Source organism: Hyperolius riggenbachi, chromosome 4 (assembly GCF_040937935.1).
Source record: "Hyperolius riggenbachi isolate aHypRig1 chromosome 4, aHypRig1.pri, whole genome shotgun sequence".
Taxonomy (NCBI): Eukaryota; Metazoa; Chordata; class Amphibia; order Anura; family Hyperoliidae; genus Hyperolius; species Hyperolius riggenbachi.
Genome location: NC_090649.1, coordinates 465,585,939 through 465,610,282, shown reverse-complemented (window position 1 = coordinate 465,610,282; position 24,344 = coordinate 465,585,939). Strand labels below are relative to the sequence as shown.

The 24,344-nt window shown below is 43.6% G+C and overlaps 1 protein-coding gene across 4 annotated transcripts in view; it reads left to right on the top strand.

Annotated features, from left to right (window-relative positions):
• Positions 1 to 24,344, top strand: part of ENAH (ENAH actin regulator) — a 166,064-nt gene that overhangs the window by 99,204 nt on the left and 42,516 nt on the right. For all 4 annotated transcript variants that reach the window (XM_068232860.1, XM_068232862.1, XM_068232861.1 and 1 more), the window contains exons 3-4: positions 377 to 554; positions 18,481 to 18,565. In XM_068232860.1, coding sequence (XP_068088961.1) covers positions 377 to 554; positions 18,481 to 18,565 — 263 coding nt within the window. The remainder of the gene's footprint in view (positions 1 to 376; positions 555 to 18,480; positions 18,566 to 24,344) is intronic.

Sequence of the window (24,344 nt, the reverse complement as noted above, 5' to 3'; positions counted from 1 at the left end):
ATAAACTCAAGTTGTTATCTATGCAAAAATCTCCGACTTTGAAAGTCGCAGAGAGCTCTGTCTTCTGAAGCTTATTATCTCAAGTGTCTGTCACTGTATTTTGTTTTTTTTCTGCCGAGGAAACTTCAGAAGGTCATTAGCCTGCTCTGTGAAATCAATTAGAATGCTGAGTGTAATGTGTAACAGCAAATATTAGAGAATGATGCAATGTTATAAAAACAGCTATAAAAATGAGACTATTTTCTTTGCTACTAATGTTCTATCAATTATCCGTACTACACATAGAATTATATCGGTTTTTTTTTCTTTGCTTCAGTGTCACATTAACATGATTCTCTTGACCGTGCCATTGATTTGCATTGTCCTTTTTTCAAAGGTGGTGATCAACTGTGCCATTCCTAAGGGACTGAAGTACAATCAGGCGACTCAGACCTTCCACCAATGGCGGGACGCGCGGCAGGTCTACGGCCTCAATTTCGGAAGCAAAGAGGATGCCAACGTTTTTGCAAGTGCCATGATGCATGCGCTGGAGGTGCTGAACTCGCAGGAATCCGGTGAGCGCAAACTGACCCATTTGCTTCTAATCTGTTTTGACAAAACATATATGGAGTCAAATATCCAGATAAGAACGCACGTCATAACTGGATGGTTGGTTTTCCACGATCTCAGACAAATTTATATCTGCAAAGCAATGTATGGGCGTGGCAGGGAGATCTCCGCAACCCATTAGCTGCATTAAAGGAATTATCTTGTTTGATATAAGTGCACTTTTTTGACCTCATTTGTTGTGCTGTAAATTCTTGAAATGCTTTGATGTCTCTCTGCTAGTAGAGGATATAGAAACTGAAAGCAGAAGTCCTCTGTTATTGTCTCACACTGCCCCCTAGTGACAAGTGGCCATAAATACACATTACAGCAGTACTAATTAGTAGCAAGAAAAAGTATCAAATAAAAAAAGTGCTGAAATAAATTACTCTGGAGCACTTGCAAGCCTCTAAATAAATTTGTTTCTAAACGGTTAAAGCACCACTATTGTGAATAATTGTAAATAAGTAGTACATTTCTCTTAGATTAAAATGCACTGTAATGCTTTTGACTAGTCTATCAATGTTTTCTTTAATTTTTAAAAGTAATTACAGAACTGCAGCAGTGTTCTCCCCAGAACTTTTTTCCAGCTGGGTGGTATGAAAAATTAGCCGGGTAGGGCGTGGAGAGAGAATGCAGGGCTGGTGCTTCTGCGCGCAACTCTGCTTTCAGCATAGGAGGAGGGTGAGCCGATGACAGCCCGGTACTCCCCAAAACTAGCCGGGTGTAGCACCTGGCTAATAGAACCTGGGGAGAACACTGTGCAGTTGCCAAGTTCAACTGCTGAAATAGTGTGCAAATGAGTAGGTAGGCTGGCTGGAATCTTTGTATAAAGGGAGTGCTTTTGTAAAGTTTAAAGGAGATACTTAAAATCCCCCATGAGGAGATGGACTAGTACAAAACCTGTCAGATTTTTACCGCCTATTATAAGCGACAGCAGCATAGGAGAAAAGTAATTTATAGTGATGTTGGTAGAGTATGGCCTCACGAGTGCTTTGAGGAACGTGACCCCGATCAGGTTACTGACAGTCTCTTGTCGGTAATATTTAGAGGGTCCATGTTCGGGGATGAGGTACTGGAGGACGCATAGGGAAGCCACATTCAGATTCCAGAGGCTTCCCTCTCCTTGCCTGTTCAGTAAGCCAGCACCTATTCAATAGGAGACCTTGGACAAGACTCCCTAACACTGCTACTGCCTATAGAGCGTGCCCCAGTGGCTGCAGCTCTGGCGCTTTGAGTCCGCCAGGAGAAAAGCACAATATAAATGTTCTGTGTTTGGTTTTTTTTCGTTCTGGAACGCATTTCCCGACATCGGACAGAAGTTGGACATTTCATAACAGCAGCGCCCTTATGACATGTCCAGTGCTATAGAGCTATCTGAACGGGTGTTCTGTGGACGATAACCGTGTATTCGTATACTAACGGCACAACTCCTGAGCGTGAACCCAGCCCTAATGAGGTTTGTTGGTTTATGCTGTAAAAGCCAGGGGTCTGTAGGTGGGCTGCATCCCCTGCAGTACATTTTAAAGCTTGGCTTGTGAGCGGAGTGATCAGTAAACAGTTTATGCATGCCCTGATTCTCCTCTGAGCGTCTCCTGGCTGCTCTCTTGTCCGCTATGAAGCCTGAAACTGTAGCACCAACCGGGAGAAGGGAGCCAACGAGTCATGTGCCAGAGGAATGCATATTCACAAGGCCTCTGCTGTCTCACAAGTGCACGCTTGGATGGAGACGGGCCGTGGAGCGGAGCCAAGCCAGGCTCTTTGTTCCCTCCATCCCTCGCTGCCCTCACAAATCAAAGAAAACACACTCGCTTAAAGAGTACCTGTCTCTGAACCGCAGGTCACACGTACAGAGCGACCTCTTACCTCAGAAGGGGAGCGTCTGTATTAGTTGCACAGAAATCTGGATAGAGAAGAGCGGAGCTGTCCGGGGAGGCTGCACCGATCGCTGGATCCAGGCTGGGTAATGTATTTAGCGGCGATCGGGGGGATCAAAAGTAATCGGGGGATGCCGGCCACCACTGCTAGCTAGCCTAGTGCTAGCTGAATATATTAAAACAATGCGACCTCTAAAAATTATACTGCTGGACTCTCGGCTGCAAACCCTCCTGAGCGGCGTAAAGGGTTAAAGGGGCACTATGGCGAAAAATTTTAAAATATTTGCAAACATATACAAATAAGAGGTACATTTTTTTTCCCAGAGTAAAATGAGCTATACATTACTTTTCTCCTATGTTGCTGTCACTTACAGTAGGTAGTAGAAATCAGAAGCGACAGGTTTTGGACTAGTTCATCTCTTTATGGGTATTCTCGGGGATTTATTTATTTTCAAAAGCACTTAGTGAATGGCAGTTGCTCTGTCCAACTGCCAAGAAACTGTGTAGCGAGCAGGGAGTCTGGCTAGCATCATTGTTTAAATCCTTTTTTAGGGAAAATCTTTATAAAGAGTAAAAGCCTTGCTGAGAATCCCCTATGAAGAGATGGACTTGTCCAAAACCTGTCGGTTCTGTAACATTTCTACTACCTACTGTAAGTGACAGCAACATAGGAGAAAAGTAATTTATGGCTCATTTTACTCTAGAAAAAAAGGTACTTCTTATTTGTATATGTTTGCACATATTTTTAATGTTACCATTTTTCGCTATAGTGCCCCTTTAAGTAAATTCCAGGATCTGACCTGTGGAATTTGTATGTTCTTACTGTGTTTTGTGGTGTTTTTGTTTTTAAATAAATGAGCCATGTTAATTAGCTTTCCACAAAATTGGCCCCAAGCAGTGGCAGGAAAATTAGATTGTGAGCTCTTCTGACGGTGAAATGAATTTTTCAGTTTTCTCTATACAGAGCTGTGGAGAATGCGTGAGCGCTGTATAAACTGTAATGTTGGCTTTCAGGCAGAAGTCATGTACATTGTGTGGTTTCCATGGTGAGTGGCCTGTGGTGATTGACACTATGCACTTGGTGTAGTTCAGGGCTTTCTTTTTAAACTTGAGGGCCAAGAATATTGTAATAGAGCCCCAAAGCTTGTATCCTTAGAGGAACTGTACGGGTAACTGTAAAGGATTGAACTTTATCCCAATCAGCAGCTGATACCCCCTTTCCCATGAGAACTCTTTTCCTTTTCTCACAGATCATCAAGGGCTCTGTATGGCTGATATTGTGGCGAAACCCCTCCCACAGTGTGATGTCAGCACCTAGGTACTAACAATAATATTGAACAACTACAGCGTGGGGAGCACCATCCCCAAAAATCATTATACCACCCTATAAATATCAAAATAAGGGGGTGGATCTGTACTGTGCAGAACGGTCAAAAAATCAGAATAGCATACCAAAAACAAAAGCAATGACCTCAAAATAACCGCACCAGCAATTATCAAAATATAGAATATCATCCTCTATTGAAATTACAAACATTAAAAACTGTTAAAACTTGGTTGGGGAATATATACCCACAGTATCGGAGAACTGGGGGAATTATAAAGTGCTAGTGACAAACATGTTCATCCTCAAACATCATATACATAGCACTAAGCGTGCATAATACTGTTGTGATGCATACAATGGCATGAGATCATAAAAAATATATATATGTGTGTGTGTGTGTTTTTTATATATATATATGTATATGTATATATATATATATATATATATATATATATATATATATATATATATATATATATATATATATATGTATATGTATATGTGTATATATATATATATATATATATATATATGTATATATATATGTATATGTATGTGTGTATATATATATATATATATATATATATATATATATATATATATATATATATATATATACACACACACACATATACATACATATATACATACATATACATACATACATACATACATATATATATATATATCTACATATGTACATACATACATATATATATATATATATATCTACATATGTACATACACATGTGCGATTAGTATCCAAAATCGATACAATTAAAGGACAAGAACAAGGAAAGTTGAGTGACAACAGAGAGGGGAACAGACCCCTGGAAAGTGAAAGACCTGTATAAAGAAAACAGCCAGAGATAATCACATAGTGGCCATGTAGGAAAGTAGAACAGTAGTGAGGAATAGGACCAGTGAATGAAAATAGTGAGAGAGGCAGAGACGCCACCTATAGCGTGGCTTTTTCGAAGCAAAAAAGCCACGCTATAGGTGGCGAATCGCGATAGCGGCGGTGGGGACCCGTGGAGACATCACACTGGTAGGATCCGATTCACTACTTGCTGACCTCATTACACGTTTCAGCCTCTCTCACTATTTTCATTCACTGGTCCTATTCCTCACTACTGTTCTACTTTCCTACATGGTCACTATGTGATTATCTCTGGCTGTTTTCTTTATACAGGTCTTTCACTTTCCAGGGGTCTGTTCCCCTCTCTGTTGTCACTCAACTTTCCTTGTTCTTGTCCTTTAATTGTATCGATTTTGGATACTAATCGCACATGTGTGTATGTGTATGTATGCATGTATATATATATATATATATATATATATATATATATATATATATATATATATATATATATATATATATATATATATATATATATATATATATATATACACACATTTATATTTTTTATGATCTCATGCCATTGTATGTGTCACAACAGTATTATGCACACTTAGTGCTATGTATATAATGTTCCCACTGATATATATGGTAAAATACATGAGGGTGCTTCGTCTCTGGTTCCCTTTAAAGCTGCAGTGGCCATTTTAGTAAAAAAAAAAAAATAGCCTGGTCACTAGGGGGGTCCTCAAGTGGTTAAAGAGGAACTGTCGCAAAAATCTTAAAATTTAAAACATATACAAATAAGAAGTACATTTCTTCCAGAGTAAAATGAGCCATAAATGACTTCTTTCCTATGTTGCTGTCACTTACAGTAGGCAGTAGAAATCTGACATTACTGACAGGTTTTGGGCTGGTCCATCTCTCCATAGGGGATTCTCAGCATGGCCTTTATTCTTTATAAAGACACTCCCTGAAAAAGATTTATACAAAGATGCTGGCCCGCCTCCCTGCTCGCTGCACACTATTTTGGCAGTTGGACGGAGCAACTGCCATTCACTAAGCGCTTTTAAAAATAAAGAAAACCCTGAGAACCCCCCATGAGAAGATGAGCTAGTCCAAAATCGGTAATGTCAGCTTTCTACTACCTACTGTAAGTGACAGCAACATAGGAGGAAAGTAATTAATGTCTCATTTTACTCTGGAAGAAATGTACTTCTTATTTGTATATGTTTACATGTATTTAAAATGTTAAGATTTTCGCGACTGGTCCTTTAAGCCGGTTGCTCTAGCAACCGAGCAAGCACATGCATCAGCCGATCCCCACCAGTGCTGGATACTGGGATCTTTGCTGTTGTTTTTTTATTTGTTTTATTGTCTTTTCTTTTTCACGTTTGTTTTTCATGCTGCGTCTGCAAGGTGTACTTTAGTGGGTGTAAATTATAATAGCTAGTGCGGCAATAATAAATACTGTATTATTATTTTGTAGCTGTGTTTGAGCACTGGAGGGGGTCTGCGCTCTACCAGCTCAGGAAACGACCTTTACACTCTCCTCTGAAGGAGTTTTTCTGCATAGCTGGAAGTGCCAGCCTTATTTGTTGAGAAACGTTACAGTAACTGGAGTAGATGGCATTCCTCAGTGGATGCAGAGAGGGAATTTAAGGACAAGATGAAAGAAGGGGAAACACTAACACTAGTGCGGTGTAATTGCAAGCAGTTTTACGAAATTACTGTACAGGGAGAGCCATTCCCGCTCTCCTACTGCCCCCCTGTGGCCAGTTAGGGAACTGACGGATGTGCAGATGTCTCTGGGTTTACGTCTCTCTCCCATGCCACCCACGTCAGATTTCATGCAATGACGCTGACACCATTATTAGCATATTACTGTTAATTATCCCAAAGTAGGCATCTTAAGGCAGCCGCACAGAGCTGCAGCATCTCGGCACCATTCTGGATAGGGGGGCGGAACGAGTGCTGTGTACATATCTGACGTAACTACATCTCTAGCTCAAACGAAGGCGACGTTTGTAATAATTTTCAATGTTAAAGGACTTTCTAGGCCACCAAATAAATGTAGGTTTATTTACCTGGGGCTTCTTCCAGCCCCCAGATATCATTTATGTCCTTTGCAGCTGCTCCGATCCTCTTGAGTCCCACTGGCAGCCTCTAAGGACCGCAGACCCCTATGGGTCGGCGTCTTCTGCGCGTGGAAGCACGTCATGCGAGTGCACTCCTCGTGACGTGACGCGCATGTGCTGAAGATGCCGTCCTATCGGGTGATATAGTGATGCAAGCTGCTAAGAATTCTTTATAGTCCTTGTTTCAGATGAAGGAGAAAATTGAAGCAGTTCAAAATGAGATCCTGACCAGAAGTGAGGAAAGCCTCAGAATCCTAATGAGGCCTCCCCCGCCGTTGCTGAGTGCGGCCCCTCTCCACATCAGGGCCACACTGCTTATCTTCCTGGATCACCAGCCCATGCATGCGCATTAGCTTGGCGCCCGTGGCTCCAGCTTACTACACATGTGGGCTTGCACGGCCACGATACAGGAAGACTAGCTGTGCGGCCCCAATGTGATTACCGACAATGCCTTTTTGCTAATCTTGCGAGGGGGGGGGGGGGGGGGGCGCTCGGCGACAAAGGGACATCAGAGCAGGGAGGGAAGGCTTCCCTCTCTTTAGGTAAGTATCTCAAATTGTACCTGAGCTTTGGCTCAGGTACACTTTAAAGCATCCAAAGCCGTTTAGCCCATTTTGAAGCTGCACTACGCTTTTTGGCTAGGTTAGTGACTTGAGGATGAAACCTAGCTCCACATCTATGAATGTATTTGAATCTAATAGTGCCACAGTGGGTCCCAACGTCCATGTTTTGCACCCAAAATCTGCCAAAAAAAAGTAATGGCGTTTGTTTTCTGGGATAAACCCAGTATTTTTGTTGGACTACCTACCTCCAAGCTCTAGTGTCCCTGGACAGTATCATGCTGACCACCTGGACCAGCTGAAGGAGACAATTAAGACGAAAAGTGGAAAGTTGACCAAAAGGATTATTTGTTTGCAGGGCAATGCACCTGAGCACACAGCCAACATGGATCATCCTTGGGTTTACAATTGGTCCACCATCCCTTTTAGGGTGCATACACACATCCAATTTTGATTGGCCAATTTTACCACTTCCATGTAGTGTGAGGGCCAACAGATCCTGAATACTATAGCTCTCATACTAGCTCTCATACTACTTAGAGGTGTTAAAATTGATGATTGGGTAATCCATAGTTGGATGTGTGTATGCACCTCTACTCGCCTGATCTGGCCCTTTTGGACTGTTATCTGTTCCCAGATTTGAAACACCTGAAAGGGCAACGTTTTGAGGACATTTCTGACGTCAGCCATACTACTGAGAGCTGGTTTAACCCATTAGCAGCTTCAAAGGTATTCTCGTTTGAGCATTTGAGATACAGTACAGACCAAAAGTTTGGACACACCTTCTCATTCAAAGAGTTTTCTTTCTTTTCATGACTATGAACATTGTAGATTTACACTGAAGGCATCCAAATTATGAATGAACACACGTGGAAGTATAATACAGAACTAAAAAGTGTGAAACAACTGAAAATATGTCATATTCTAGGTTCTTCAAAGTAGCCACCTTTTGCTTTGATTACTGCTTTGCACATTCTTGGCATTCACCAATCAAAGCAAAAGGTGGCTACTTTGAAGAACCTAGAATATGACGTATTTTCAGTTGTTTCACACTTTTTGGTTATGTACTATACGTCCACATGTGTTCATTCATAGTTTGGATGCCTTCAGTGTGAATCTACAATGTTCATAGTCATGAAAATAAAACTCTTTGAATGAGAAGGTGTGTCCAAACTTTTGGTCTGTACTGTAAGTGTGCAGCTTTTGACCTCAGCCTGCAGAACTTGTTGTGCTGCAAATTCTTGGGATGCTTTGATGTCTCTCTGCTAGCAGAAAATATAGAATCTGAATACAGAAGGCTTCTGTTATTGTCTCACACTGCCCCCTAGTGACAATTGGCCATAAATACACATGACAGCAGTACTAATTAGTAGCAAGGAAATGTAACAAATAATGTGCTAAAATAAATTGGACTGGAGCACTTGCAATCCTCTAAATAAATTGCTGCTAAAGGGTCAGGTCCAACCACAGGACTTATTTGAACGGTCTAGAAAAGCTACAACTACGTTGTACCAAGTGCATCAGTCTCGGGGCAATATATTTAATAGATCTGTTATTTCATAACTCCTGGCTCTATTCTTTCTGGGCAAAACCAGGATACTTATTGGCACCCCTTCGTTGCCCACATGGTTTCGTCGTCCAAGCACTTATTAAAACACTGGAAAGCACTGGCTATCATAAAAAAATCTTCAAAAGGACTCTCTGTGTGGAACAGCCCTTACCACATGTCTTGTATAGTAATGATTCACATTATATACACTTTTGTACTGAAGTGATGTTACAGTTTTGCAGGGCTGTGGCGTCGGTACAAAAAAAAAAAAAAAAAAAAAAAAATCCTTCAATTCCACTGACTAGTCAGGACTATGGAGTGGATACAAAAATCCTTCGACTCCAGGTATCCAAATATTGCTCCGACACCATACCCTGATTTTAAAGGACACATCCAAGCGGTTTAACAAAAAAAAACCCTCTACTTACCCAGGGCTTCCTCCAGCCCCTTGCAGCCAACCTGTGCCCTCACCGCAGCTCCATTTCCCGCAGGTGGCCCGGGTGCCTACTGCACCTTTGCGAGCGGCTCTCGGAGTCATGGTAACATCATCCGGACTGTACTGCGCAGGCGCAGTAGTTCTGCACCTGAACAGTACAGTCTAGATGACAGGAGCAGAACTTCGAGAGCCACTTGCTGAGGCGCAGCAGATGCCAACCTGGCGAGGTCGGCATCTTGCACCCGGGGGGACTCGGAGCCACTAGTGAGAAGCGGAGCTACGGTGAGGGCACAAGATGGCTGCAAGGGGCTGGAGGAAGCCCCGGGTAAATAACCTGAGACTACTAAAAGGAAAACCTTTTATATGTACCTGGGCCTTCCTCACCGTCTTCCCGGTCCACTCTGATCGTCCGCGGGCCATTCCGGTAAGCTTGTCCTGTCGCGCATGAGTGGCCCTATCCACTCTCCCATTGCCAGGTGTGTTCTGTTCTGCATCTGCGCTCCTCCCAGTCATGGGGGCGTGCCCTATGCTGTGATGCACATAACCGCAGAGCGCGACTGAAGAAAGATACTGGACAGCCAGAGCTGTATTCGAGCGGCCCGGGGAGACAGTGAAGGGAGCCCACGGTCTAAAGGGGGCTTAAGGAAGCCTTAGGTAAGTATCAATGTTTTCTTTTTACTCATCTCAGGTACACTTTAAGGCCTGGCAGCAGTAAGAGAAGCCAATTATGGGAAGCCTGTTCTGTTTTCCTCAGTTATGTAATTCATACACACAGCTTTTCATTCCAATGCATGAACTCTCTCTCTCCATATTTTAAGAATTGCTGTATTGATTTGCTTTTGCTAAAAGCATTGCCAGCGGATTCTATTCTGTCCTACCTGGCCATGGGCCCCGTCCTGGGCCCTGCTGACTGTGCTGCAAAACCTCTAATGGACCCGTCTGAAGGACGCGGCCGCCTCCTCCTCGCTGGAGGTTAATGAATCAATAATTGCAATCTGCAAGTGATGTCTGGTAATCGGCTGAAACGCCTCACTTCCTGCTCACTCAGGCCAGTATTTACATTATCCTGCGTATGGCGGAGGGGAGATAAAATCTTATGGATATAAATGCATCAATAATTCAGGCGGTTGGGGGGGAAAGGCGCATACTGCAATCTGACTTCAGTTTCAACATAGCGTGAACAGGAGAAGCCATCTGTACACCCGAGAAGCCACCCGCCGCCCATCGCTGCCTGGACCATGGCGTGCTGAGAGCGAGGCGAGACTAGATCCTGGCCGATGGTTCTGTTCCTGCAATCCGATGCCGTCGGCGAGGCGGCCCCGCAGCCGTCCCAGGAGGGCATGTGGAAGTATTTGTGCTGCCACAAACGGGATACCGCACAGATTTTTCCTTGTGAGTCCCCTGCTTCTGCTTCCTTGGTTTAGTGAGGTTTTTTTTTGTTTGTTTTTAATTCTGAGGTTGGGGCATTTTCAAAAAATATTTCTGAACACTTGCCCGCCTTACCAGAATATACCCCAATGGAAATTCTGGAGAGGTTGGGTGATGGCCACGGTGATGTAGTGGTTAGCACACTCGCCTTGCAGCGATTGGTTCCTGGATCAAAGGAAAAGGTGTGAACATTAAGGGGCCTCCTCAAAATTTTGCTGGGCGTGGGGGGGCATGATTTGTAGTTATGCCCCTGGTAGAGGCGCTGCATCCAACTGCACAACATCTGAGTTACTCCTTTCTGTATTTTGCCTGAGGAAGCGGGCGTGAGACCCGCGAAACGCTTTGCAATTGTTTTATTTGGAGTACAATTTAAACTTCGTCATTGGTTGTGTGTTTGACCTTCTGGGGAGGTAAGCCCTTACCCAGGGCTGTGGAGTCGGTCCAAAAATCCACCGACTCCGACTCCTCAGTTTAGGATTCCACCGACTCTGACTCCTCGACTCCGACTCCTCTAATTTGCATATTACAATTTTGTTGATTAAAAGTATGTAACATGAAATTCATCTCTTAACTGCCAACGCTTAGGAATTTTACAAGGCAACTGAAGTGAGAAGGATATGTAGACTACTATATTTATTCCCTTTAGACTAAAACTAGTCCTTGGTAAGAGTACTTGTAAAAGGTACAAACCGGAACAAAGAACATCTATCAGGCCCTAGGCAATGTAAGTGTGGGTACATGTAAGAATTATGTGCAGGTACTCTGCAGGGGAATGAGGAGATTCTTCCTCTATTACACATTCTTCATGCACAATCTGAACCAGGTTTATGGGTGACAGACAACACCTCTCTGTTCAATGTGCACAGCATTCTCAGTGGATTCCCTGCAGCTCTGTGGGGAGTGCATATGTAGAGTATAGTACTACTGTGTAACAAAGTAAACCTGAGACAGATGAAATTAGTTTTATACAGACCTGGGGCTTCCTCCAGGCGCCTTCAGGATAATCAGTCCCTCGTTGTCCTCCTCCACCACCTGGATCTTCTGCTATGAGTCCAGGTACTTGAGCCAGTCGGGCGTAGTGCGCATGCACACACTCCACCGCCAGGAGCATACTACACCTGTGCAGCATTATTGCCCAGGTGCAGAATGTTCCTGGCTGTGGGAGCGGCATGCGGCCGGACAGCGCTGACTGGCTGAATTACCAGGACTCATAGCAGAAGATCCGGGTGGTGGAGGACAGCGAGGGACTGATTAGCCTGAAGGGGGCTGGAGGAAGCCCCAGATATGTATAAAACTTTACTTTTCATCCGTCTCAGGTACCCTTTAATTTGTAGTCACCAAACCAAATTTTAACAACATATCAAATTATTTGATTTCATCAGCAAAGGGAGTGCATACATTTGCATAAATCAGCATCAATGCAGAATTATTTCCATCTCGTTGACCATCTCTATTAGTGACACAGCTACACATCAGGCTTTATTCTTACAGCATAGATGTTATTTAGTATATATGAGATTCCTGTGTACACATCATATATACATCACAATCAGATATGTATATCTGACCTTAAAAATACGGGGACTGCTTTATTGAAGCAGCACAAGTAACTAATTTTGATTGGTTTATTTCATTTTTGTGGACTAAGCACAGCTATTACTGTATATATACATTATTTTTAATGACTATTATCTGAGAAATAGAACAATTTATCATATTTTCTATTTTAATTACAGTTACAAATTCATTAGGAGTTGGAGTCGGTGCATTTTTTCCCGACTCCGACTCCAGGCACCCAAAATTGCCCGACTCCACGACTCCGACTCCACAGCCCTGCCCTTACCCCTCAATCGCCCCCGCCCCCCATGGTTCATGTTTTTTTTTATTCTGCTGGTGCCTCTGTATCCATTGCACGTAGTTATGACCCTGGATTCAACTATCGACTTTAATCATAAAGTTAGCACTTGTACCAGTGGAATTCGATGCCTGGGTCCTTCTTTAACCACTTAATGACAACCAGACTTATAAAAACATCCTGCTAGAGCCTCTTAACGGCTCTAGGATGTTTTTATAAGTCAGACAGTGCTGCTGCCGCTGTGCACATAAGATAAGTAAGAAAAAAACACCATAGAAAAATACTCCTTTATTTCCAAATAATATACTGTCACCATACTTTGTACTAGGGACATAATTAAAATCTTATGATAACCAGGACAAATAGGCAGAACAAATGTGTGGGTTTTATGTACAGTAGCAGTGTTTATATTAAAACCATAGGGGATGATTGGAGAAATAGTGTATTTTTTCATTTTTTTTTTTCCTTGTTTATCCCCTTTAAAATGCATAAAAAAGAATTACTGAAAACAAATATCAACCCCAAAAAGCCCAATTGGTGGTGAAAAAAACAAGATATAGATCATTTCATTGTGATTAATAGTGATGAAGCTATTGGCAAATGAAAGGGTTGAGCACTGAAAGGTGAAAATTGCTCTTGTCCGTTAGGGTAAAAACCCCTTTGGGGTGAAGTGGTTAATATAATCCACCCATATGAGCCATCATGTGCGAAATAACGGTATGAGAAAATGAATAGAAGTACAGCATTCAAAAAGGATCGCCAAGCATAAAAATTGCAATGAAAAAATGTATCACAGTTGGGTAGTTTAGCTTGGTGATGATTACTTTAATAGATGGATTGTGATGAGGTCCAGAGTGCAGAGATGCCTCTGAAAGATAACAGAAGGCACAAGGGGAGCTACTTAATTGTGAAGTGTTGTCATAAGACAAGGCATTAAAAACATAGTGTGTACTTACGGGCTATTTGCTGATATGGCAAATAGGTACTGTGGGCTCCTCCCACTTGGGTGTGATTTTGTCTTTGGGTGGTCTCCTCTCCCAGTAACAAAAACCCAAAACACGGCTTTGCATTTGCAGACAAATCGATGGCTACATTTTGACTGGCCATGGCCGCAGTAGACTTATAACTAACTTTTAGTCCTGTTGACGCAGAGTACATTTTAATTTGATTACCATTAAATTGTACCGATATGCTGGACACGTTTAGTTTTTCAAGAACCTGAACAATCATTTGTATGGTTTAAATCAGGGCTGTGGAGTCGGTACAAAAATCTTCCGACTCCGTCTCCTCAGTTTATGAAACCACGACTCCGACTCCGGGTACCCAAAATGGCTCCGGCTCCTTGACTCCGACTCTTTAGTCTAATACTTAACAGGTCTGTGGATTTTGTACAAAAATCAGCAGACTCCGACTCCTCAGTTTATGAAATCAACGACTCCGGGTGCCCAAAATTGCCTCGACTCCGACTTCACAGCCCTGGTTTAAATAATCAGTTTGATTTCACAACTTATTAGTATGATGTTGGTAGATAAAATTGTTTTTTAGTGAATCAAATGTGTCGATGAATAATCACAATTGAAATGTCTGGTGGACACACGATACAATTAAAATAAATGTTTTTCTTTTTTGGGGGGGGGGGGGGGTCATTTTGAGCAACCATGGATAAGAATTGTAGTAAATGGTGTAGGATTAATTGTAAAATAATATTTTTTTTCATAATTAATGTAAAAACCTGAAGTGAGAGGTATATGGAGGCTGCCATATTTGTGTCCTTTTAACGAATACCGGTTCGCAGGTAGTCCTGCATCAGTAGTGTCTGAATCACAAACCTGAAACAAGCATGCAGCTAATCTTGTCAGGTTTTTGTCAAAACTCTTATCTGCATGCTTGTTCAGGATCTATGGCTAAAAGTATTGAGCCCCATACACACGCTCAACAGCGGTCTTTTATGCAGCACAACTGTTGGATTGACGTCTTATCAGTTGTGTGAACAATAGCAAGCGACTTTTTTTTTTTGAGTGGTTCAACTTCTTTCACAACAAAAGTTGTTTTATAATTGTGCTGCGTAAAAGAACGCTGTTGAGCGGGTGTATGGGGCTTTAGAGGCAGAGGGGTCATCAGGACTGCCAGGCAACTGGTATTGTTTAAAAGGGAATAAATGTGGTAGCCTCCATATACCTCTCAATTCAGGTTTACTTTAAGGAAAAATTAACATATACAGTACTTGTGTGATAAACTGGTCATGTTTTTCAAAAGTTACAATCAATGGGGAAAATCATTGTAATTTACATTTGGAAAATAAAAATATAAAGGATTTTATCATGTGGCCACCTTTTTAAAGTGAGATTATACTCCTAAAACTAAAATTTCGGTAACTACTCTTAGTTATATAAAAGAACATTTGAAAGCATTCCCAAGTCTTTCCACGATGTGTAAAATCATTTATTTTATCTACAGAGAGCAGTAGAAGCTTGCTTATCTGTGGTTATCGTCAAAGGCAAGAATCTCCCTGTGCCTGTGTCTTCGCTCTGTCTCCTGCCTCCGCTTAAGTGACTCAAGTGTTGTCAAGGCGATGTGTCTACTCAGCAGAGGGAGGGTGCAGAGTGAAGACACAGGCACTGAGAGATTCTTGCCTTTTCCTCCACCCATAGAGCTCCTTTAATGGAAACCAGAGACGTAATAAACGAAAAGTTTTATACATACCTGGGGCTTCCTCCAGTCCCATGCGCACGGATCGTTCCTACGCCGCCGTCCTCTGCCTTCTCTATCGCTGGTACCGGGTCCCGTAACTTCTGCTAATCGCGTCTAACACAAGAGAAGTGCGCTCTCTCTACATAGATGGCGCATTTCTCTTGTGCAGACTGGCTGCGACTGGAGGAAGTCACGGGACCCGGTACCGGCGATCGAGAAGGCTGAGGACGGCGGCGTGGGAGTGATCTGTGCTGAGCAGGCTGGAGGAAGCCCCAGGTATGTATAAAACTTTTCGTTTATTACTTCTCTGGAACACTCTAAGTGCCTCTTGTGCATCTGAAACTATTTGGGATAGGGCTTTTTTTTTGTACGGTTTTTACTAAAGGTGAAATATTATTTTAAGCTAGTCACTATACAGTTTTAAAGGGACCTTGAGCAGTAGCTAGAATAAAAAATGTCACTTACCTTGGGCCTCCTCCAGCCCACTGTAGGCCGCGAGGTCCACCGGCGTCCTCCTGTCCGTGTCCCGGCGGCGGCGGCTCCCGTTACCGGCGACACTCGGGCCGAGTGTCGGGCGATTCTTCTTGGATCTTCACGCTGGTCGTCATCACGCCGGCCGGAGTGACAGGTCTGCACATGCACGATTTAGAGTTAGAAAACCGTGCATGCGCATACCTGTCACGCAAGCCGCCGTGATGATCCAGGAAGTGTCGCCGGTAACTGGAGCCGCCGGAGGGACAGGAGCCAGGAGGACACCGGGGGACCTCGCTGCCTATGGTGGGCTGGAGGAGGCCCAAGGTAAGTGAGATTTTTTTATTCTAGCTACTGTTTAGGGTCATTTTAAGACTTTAGTGGAAACAGCATTGTGTTCCATAGATTGTGGGTCTTTTTGAGGGACTTTTGGAGAAGTGATTGATTTCGGTTATCGGTAAAACACTGATGGATTATTCCATCGACCGCACTTGACATGTTTTCTTTAAAGAGGAACCGTTGTGAAAATAACATAATGAATAAAATTGCTCATTTTTTTAATATTTATTTATAGATTGTTTAATTAGTGTTTGCAAATTTTAACTTTCTTCTTCCTGATTTACATTCTGAAAATTATCACAGCTGGGGGACATCTTTAGTTCTGCCAGGTGATCTGTACAGAATGTTCATTACTGAGGGAGATGCCGTTTGCTTGGCAGTTGGAAACCGTTATTTCCCACAATGCAACGAGGCTCACTGACTGTAAACTGTCAGGACCATGTGATTAGGTTAGGTGGCTTTGCCTTGGATGAGGTGTGCTTGAGAGGGATATGGAGGGTGACATGTTTATTTCCTTTTAAATGCAGATTGCCTGGCTGTCCTGCTGATCCTCAGCCTTTAATACTTTAGATCCTGAGCAAGCATGCAGATCAAATGTTTTTGACAAATCTGACAAAATAAGCTGCATGCTTGTTCCAGGGGTGTGATTAAGATCCTAATGCCCGAAAGATCAGCCGGACTGCCAGGCAGCTGAAATGGAATAAAAGGAAATAAATATGGCCGCTTCCATAGGTCTCACACCTCTGGCTCCCTTTAAAGGACACATCCAAGCCGTTGGGGAAAAAAAAATCTACTTACCCGGGGCTTCCTCCAGCCCCTTGCAGCAGTCCTGTGGCCTCGCCGCAGCTCCTCGCCAGTGGCCTGGGGTCCCCTGTGGTGCAAGATGCCCACTGTGCCTCCTGACATCATCCGGACTGTACTGCGCAGGCGCAGTAGTTCTGCACTGCGCTGTACAGCCCTGATGACGTCAGTGTGACTCCGTGAGCCGCACGCTGGAGCGCAGGCGAGGTCAGCATCTGCACCGGAGGAGACCGGGAGCCACCAGCGCTGTGGCAAGGGCACAGAACTGCTGCAAGGGGCTGGAGGAAGCCCAAGATAAGTAGATTTTTGATTTGTAAACACCTTGGACCTTCCCTTTAAAGAACAAGTGACACCCATGCTAACCTAGTAATAAAAAAAACACATATAGAAGTAGATAAATACTAGTTCTACTTACATAACAGATGTATTGCACTGCCCACATTGATTCCTGTGAATTTTATAAAGGAAAAAGCAGAGAATCCTATTCTAGGCAATTTCCATCTTAGTTATCTTTGAATGATGCTAATCCTGACATCATTTCCTCCCTCACTCCTTTTTTTTTTTTCTGCTCTTGCTAATTGTGTATTCGTTACCCGCCCTCCTCCCAGGGTCTTCAGGCACTCCCGCTGAGGTCTATACTAGGAAGTGCACTGTCGTATGTCATTAGGAAGGGGGAAATAAAGGGAAGAGGAGGAATATATTATAGATAAAAAGACCCCCTAGCATGCAACTGTTTTGCCAGTGTATGGCAGTGGTAATTAAAGGGCCAGTGCTCCTAAGGTATGTGATAACTCCAAACCATAACAGCAGAAAAAGTTTTGAATGCAGGATTAGCATCTTTATCACTTAATACATTCAGACCAGTTGCTGTTGAAATTTGATTTTTATGGTGTATCCTGCTTTTAAAGTCAACCTTAACACTTGCACAGGACAGAAGGAAACGGGAGAGAAATGCACCCTGTATGTATTTAGAGAGTTTAGCCTGTATAATTAATCTGTGACTAATCACAAGTTGTAATTTGATCCTTTAGCTGAGTAATTTGGTCTTTCAGCCAGGTAAGCGAATTTGAAAGCACAGGATGTTAGCAATCCTCTATTGATCTGAGACACAATGATGCGCTTTGAGTCCTATGGGAGAAAAACTCTTTATAAATGGTATTGTATTGTATGTCTGCTTCCATGAAAACAGGAAGTAGGCACGCTGCAGATTTATTGCAGGATTTCTATCAGCTGTAACAAAGAAATCTTTTTCTGTAAAGGTTATTATGCTGTTGCAGGTCTTTTAGAGCAGAGATGACATTCTGAGTTCAGGTCCACTTCAAGGCACTTGGTGTCTCTAGAATGAAAGAGAGCTCCTAGCTGATGAATTACCACTAGCAGACAATTCTACATCCGTGCTCTGCACATCATTATAAGGAGCTGCACTGATTCTGGGGGTTAGGTTGTTCTTGTGATGACCTGTGTAAAAGGAAGTTTGTTTGCATGTCCGTGATTGCATTTCTATGCTCTGTGTCTTTCCCCCCCAGGTTGCAGGTTTGTGACATTGTCTTTAATTTTCTTGCAGGTCCAACGTTGTCCCGTCAGAATTCTCACATACCGTTACAAGTGCAGAATGGCCCCTCCCAGGAGGAGCTGGAGATCCAGAGAAGGTAGGACCCATCAGTGGGATTATTACCGTATAGCTATGTGAGGTATGCCTGCGATTTAGGTCACATGACATGTCACGTGACATGGATAGAGATGGTCAAAATGTATGCAGCTTGGTACTGGGCCAATCAAATTCTCTTCCTGCCAATTTGGATTGGCCCGGTTCCAAGTTGCATAAAGTAATAAGCAACTCATTGGTCATCTGTAGATCTTGATTACCATTCTTGATGGCCACCATCAAGAATGGTAATTGGTTAGTGTCTACAGATGAGAAAAGTCTCAAATCTGAGAAATCTGCGCAGTGCTGCATGGAGGGCAAGGTTTCCTCCTCTCTCTAAGCTAACCTGATGCTGTACCCACAAATCCCTCCGTATTTATGATCGGTCACATGACCTCACATCTTGGCCAGGTAGCCATGTAAGCCAAGGCCATTTTAAAGCCATTTTAGCTCCACTTGATGCCTTCTTGTCTTCTCCCCTTGTGGCAACCACCTGCGTCACCCTTTTATCACTACATGACTGTGATAACCACGTCTCATCCTTTCAGACCTGTGCAACTTCATATCCCTACATAACCACGCCTTCTCCTATCAAACCTATGCCACCCCCATATCACTACATAGCCATGCCTTCTCCTTTTAAAGTTGTGCCACCCCCGTATCAATGCATAGTTACACATTCTCATTTCGCGCCACCCCATAACCACATCTCTTTTGAAATGTCTGCCCCCCATATCAATACAGTACTACATATGTTTTGTGCCTAAGGTCTGAATTCCAAATGTATTTCTGCCTCAGGATTGGCTGGGGTTTGTAGTTCAGCAGCAAGCCTATTACCCAATCCAGCTTTACACCATCCTGTGTTGAAGGACGCCTACATTTCTCATGCATTTCTCCCCCTCTCCCGGTGAACAGACAGCTCCTGTGAGGCGCACAGAATGTCTTTGAAGAGGCACATCTGTGTTTGTGGAGCAGATCCCTGTGTAGGTGACGGTATTTATAGAGCACATTCAGTCACGGATATTTATAGCTCTTCTGAGGCAACAGGCTGGCTGGCTCCAGGCTTTCTCGGGCCTCCCTCACAGCGCAGACCCTAATCTATGTGGATCTTGTGCCGAAGCGGATTTGGTGTTCTTGATGTAATTCGCGCAGATTAGGTGATGAGGACAGAGTAGGACAAACTTGTTTATACGACAGCCAAAGCCTGGCAAGGGCGTTGGGGGCCCGTTCAGCAAAACGGCTGCACAAGAGCGATGACTGCCAAATCCCACAGCAGACCAATTAGAGTTCCGGTTACTCAAGCCAGATTGACTGAAGAGGAATTCTGATTGGTTCCTTTGGGGCTTGGTACAGAGTTCGGCTGTTTCTTGCTTGGGGGCTGAGTTATGGGAGCTGGAATGTGAGAATTGTAGGGCAGTTTGCCTGTTGTAGCTTACCCGTGTTTTATTTTCTCTTCTGTAAGGTAATACTAAACGTGAACATCACAATTGTCACAACAACCGGACTGCAGAAAGCATGAATAGACAAAAAAAGCCCTTTCTTATTTAGGCCTTGTTCATACAATAGGCGTTTTTTTGTAAAGTTTTAAGCGCAGGCGATTTTCATAATCGCCCTGAAAGCGCTTGTGCAATGATTCTCTATTAGGGAGTTCAAATCAGAGCGGTTCGTTTGCGATCCACTTTGAGAAGTGGTGCTTGGGCCAGTTTTTAAGCGATTTGCCTCAATGGAAGGTATAAGAAAAACGCAACACGCTCACAAAATCGCTTTGTCAAGCAATTGCGTGAGCTTTTTTTTTTTTTTTAACGTATTTTTTTCCGGTTTAAGACGGAAGCACTAACAGAAACGCCCACAAAAACAAGTGAACGTGCAGAAATCCGCTGGAAAACGCTTTAAAAAATGGGGGGAAAAAAGCCCATTGCAGACGGACACGCAAGCCGAGCGCAATGTGAACAAGGCCTTAAAGAGGAACTTTAACCCAGGATTGAATTTCATCCCAATCAGTAGCTGATACCCCCTTTCCCATGAGAAATCTTTACCTAAATTTCACAATGTATATCGGGGAGAATACATTTTACAATTGGCAAACGCTGATTAAATAATCTATAAATTAATATTGTAAACAATAAGCAATGTTTTTTTTTTTTTTTTTTTTCACTACAGTTCCTCTATAAACTTGCCTGTGGAGATAGTTAAATTCAAAACTCGTAAGTTTATGCAACCTGAAAATTAACAAATAAAATGCAGCCACTCACGTGAGCTTCTGTGGGCGGTGCATTTGTTCCCGCCAATCGGTCATCTTGTCGTGTTTTGAGCCCCATTGGGGCAGCATCCTAGGAATTTTTGATCTACCACGATGTTCATACAAATGAATATAGACACATTGAAATGAACGCTCCCATTCATTTTAATGAGCCCTCCCATTCGTTTTAATGCAGGGGTCGTTATATCACAGCAGTAAAATACGTACCCAAATGCCGGCAGTTGCCTGTGTAAGCCAAGCCTAAATCAAATCCAGCTTTGAATGTACACCTTATGTATTGCCCCATTTCTTGTTTCCTTTCTACTCCTTTAGATTGCTTGCTTGTAACGGCAGGGCTCTCTCCCTGTACCCAAGTCGGTTGTGTTGGGGCTCATCTCCACTACGGGGTGATTCTGCCCTGATTTCACGCACATGGATAGGGGGTTGCAGCCTATTTAAATCAACAGGCTGCTTCTGAATTCATGCATGCATTGTTCTCCCCAGAATTTGTTTTCCAGCCGGGTGGAGCGGGATATAGAAATAGAGGGCTGGCGCTTCCATAAGGGCAACCTGGGCATTTGGAAAGGGCCCCAGAGCCCATGTGACACGGGACACAGAGAAATGGCACAATACACACAGAGAAACACACACACAGAAAAACATACTCTATACACAGAAGCACACACCGAGTAACACACACACTCTACACACAGAGAACACACACGTACAGAGAGAAACACACACACACACAGAAACACGCACGCACAGAAACAAACGCGCACGCACAGAGAAACACGCACGCACAGAGAAACACGCACGCACAGAGAAACACGCACGCACAGAGAAACACATGCGTACACACAGAGAAACACACGCGTACACACAGAGAAACACACGCGTACACACAGAGAAACACACGCGTACACACAGAGAAACACACGCGTACACACAGAGAAACACACGCGTACACACAGAGAAACACACGCGTACACACAGAGAAACACACGCGTACACACAGAGAAACACGCACGCACAGAGAAACACGCACGCACAGAGAAACACACGCGTACACACAGAGAAACACACGCGTACACACAGAGAAACACACGCGTACACACAGAGAAACACACGCGTACACACAGAGAAACACACGCGTACACACAGAGAAACACGCGTACACACAGAGAAACACACGCGTACACACAGAGAAACACACGCGTACACACAGAGAAACACACGCGTACACACAGAGAAACACACACACGCGTACACACAGAGAAACACACACACGCGTACACACAGAGAAACACACACGCGTACACACAGAGAAACACACACACGCGTACACACAGAGAAACACACACACGCGTACACACAGAGAAACACACACACGCGTACACACAGAGAAACACACACACGCGTACACACAGAGAAACACACACACGCGTACACACAGAGAAACACACACGCGTACACACAGAGAAACACACACACGCGTACACACAGAGAAACACACACACGCGTACACACAGAGAAACACACACACGCGCACACACAGAGAAACACACACACACACACACGCACACACAGAGAAACACACACACACGCGCACACACAGAGAAACACACGCACACGCGCACACACAGAGAAACACGCACACGCGCACACACAGAGAAACACGCACACGCGCACACACAGAGAAACACGCACACGCGCACACACAGAGAAACACGCACACGCGCACACACAGAGAAACACGCACACGCGCACACACAGAGAAACACGCACACGCGCACACACAGAGAAACACACACACGCGCACACACAGAGAAACACACACGCGCGCACACACACAGAGAAACACACACGCGCACACACACAGAGAAACACACACACGCGCACACACAGAGAAACACACACGCGCACACACAGAGAAACACACACACACACACACACAGAGAAACACACACACACACAGAGAAACACACACACACACATACACACACACACACAGAGAAACACACACACACACACAGAGAACACACACACACACAGAGAAACACACACACACACACACACACAGAGAAACACACACACACAGAAACACACACACACACACAGAGAATCACACACACACACACACACACAGAGAAACACACACACAGAGAAACACACACACACACACACACACAGAGAAACACACACACACACACAGAGAAACACACACACACACACAGAGAAACACACACACACACACACACACACACACACACAGAAAAACACACACACACACACACACAGAAAAACACACACACACACACACACACAGAAAAACACACACACACACACACACACACAGAAAAACACACACACAGAAAAACACACACACACACACACACACACAGAAAAACACACACACAGAAACACACACACACACAGAAAAACACACACACAGAAACACACACACACACACACACAGAAAAACACACACACACACACACAGAAAAACACACACACACACACACACACACACACACAGAAAAACACACACACACACACAGAAAAACACACACACACACACACACACAGAAAAACACACACACACACACACAGAAAAACACACACACACACACACAGAAATACATACACACACACACACACACACACACAGAAATACATACACACACACACACACAGAAACAAACACACACACACACAGAAAAACACACACACACACACACAGAAACAAACACACACACACACACACAGAGAAACACACACACACACACACAGAGAAACACACACACACAGAAACACACACACACACAGAGAATCACACACACACAGAGAAACACACACACACACACACACACACAGAGAAACACACACACACACACACAGAGAAACACACACACACACACACACACACACACACACACACACAGAAACACACACACACACAGAGAATCACACACACACAGAGAAACACACACACACACACAGAGAAACACACACAAACACACACAGAGAAACACACACACACACACACACACACACACAGAAAAACACACACACACAGAAAAACACACACACACAGAAAAACACACACACACAGAAAAAAACACACACACACACACACAGAAAAACACACACACACACACACACACACACACAGAAAAACACACACACAGAAAAACACACACACACACACACACACACACACACAGAAAAACACACACACACACACACACAGAAAAACACACACACACACACACACACACAGAAAAACACACACACAGAAACACACACACACACACACACACACACACACACACACACACACACACAGAAAAACACACACACACACACACACAGAAAAACACACACACACACACAGAAAAACACACACACACACACACACACACACACAGAAATACATACACACACACACACAGAAATACAAACACACACACAGAAAAACACACACACACAGAAAAACACACACACACACACACACAGAAAAACACACACACACACACAGAAA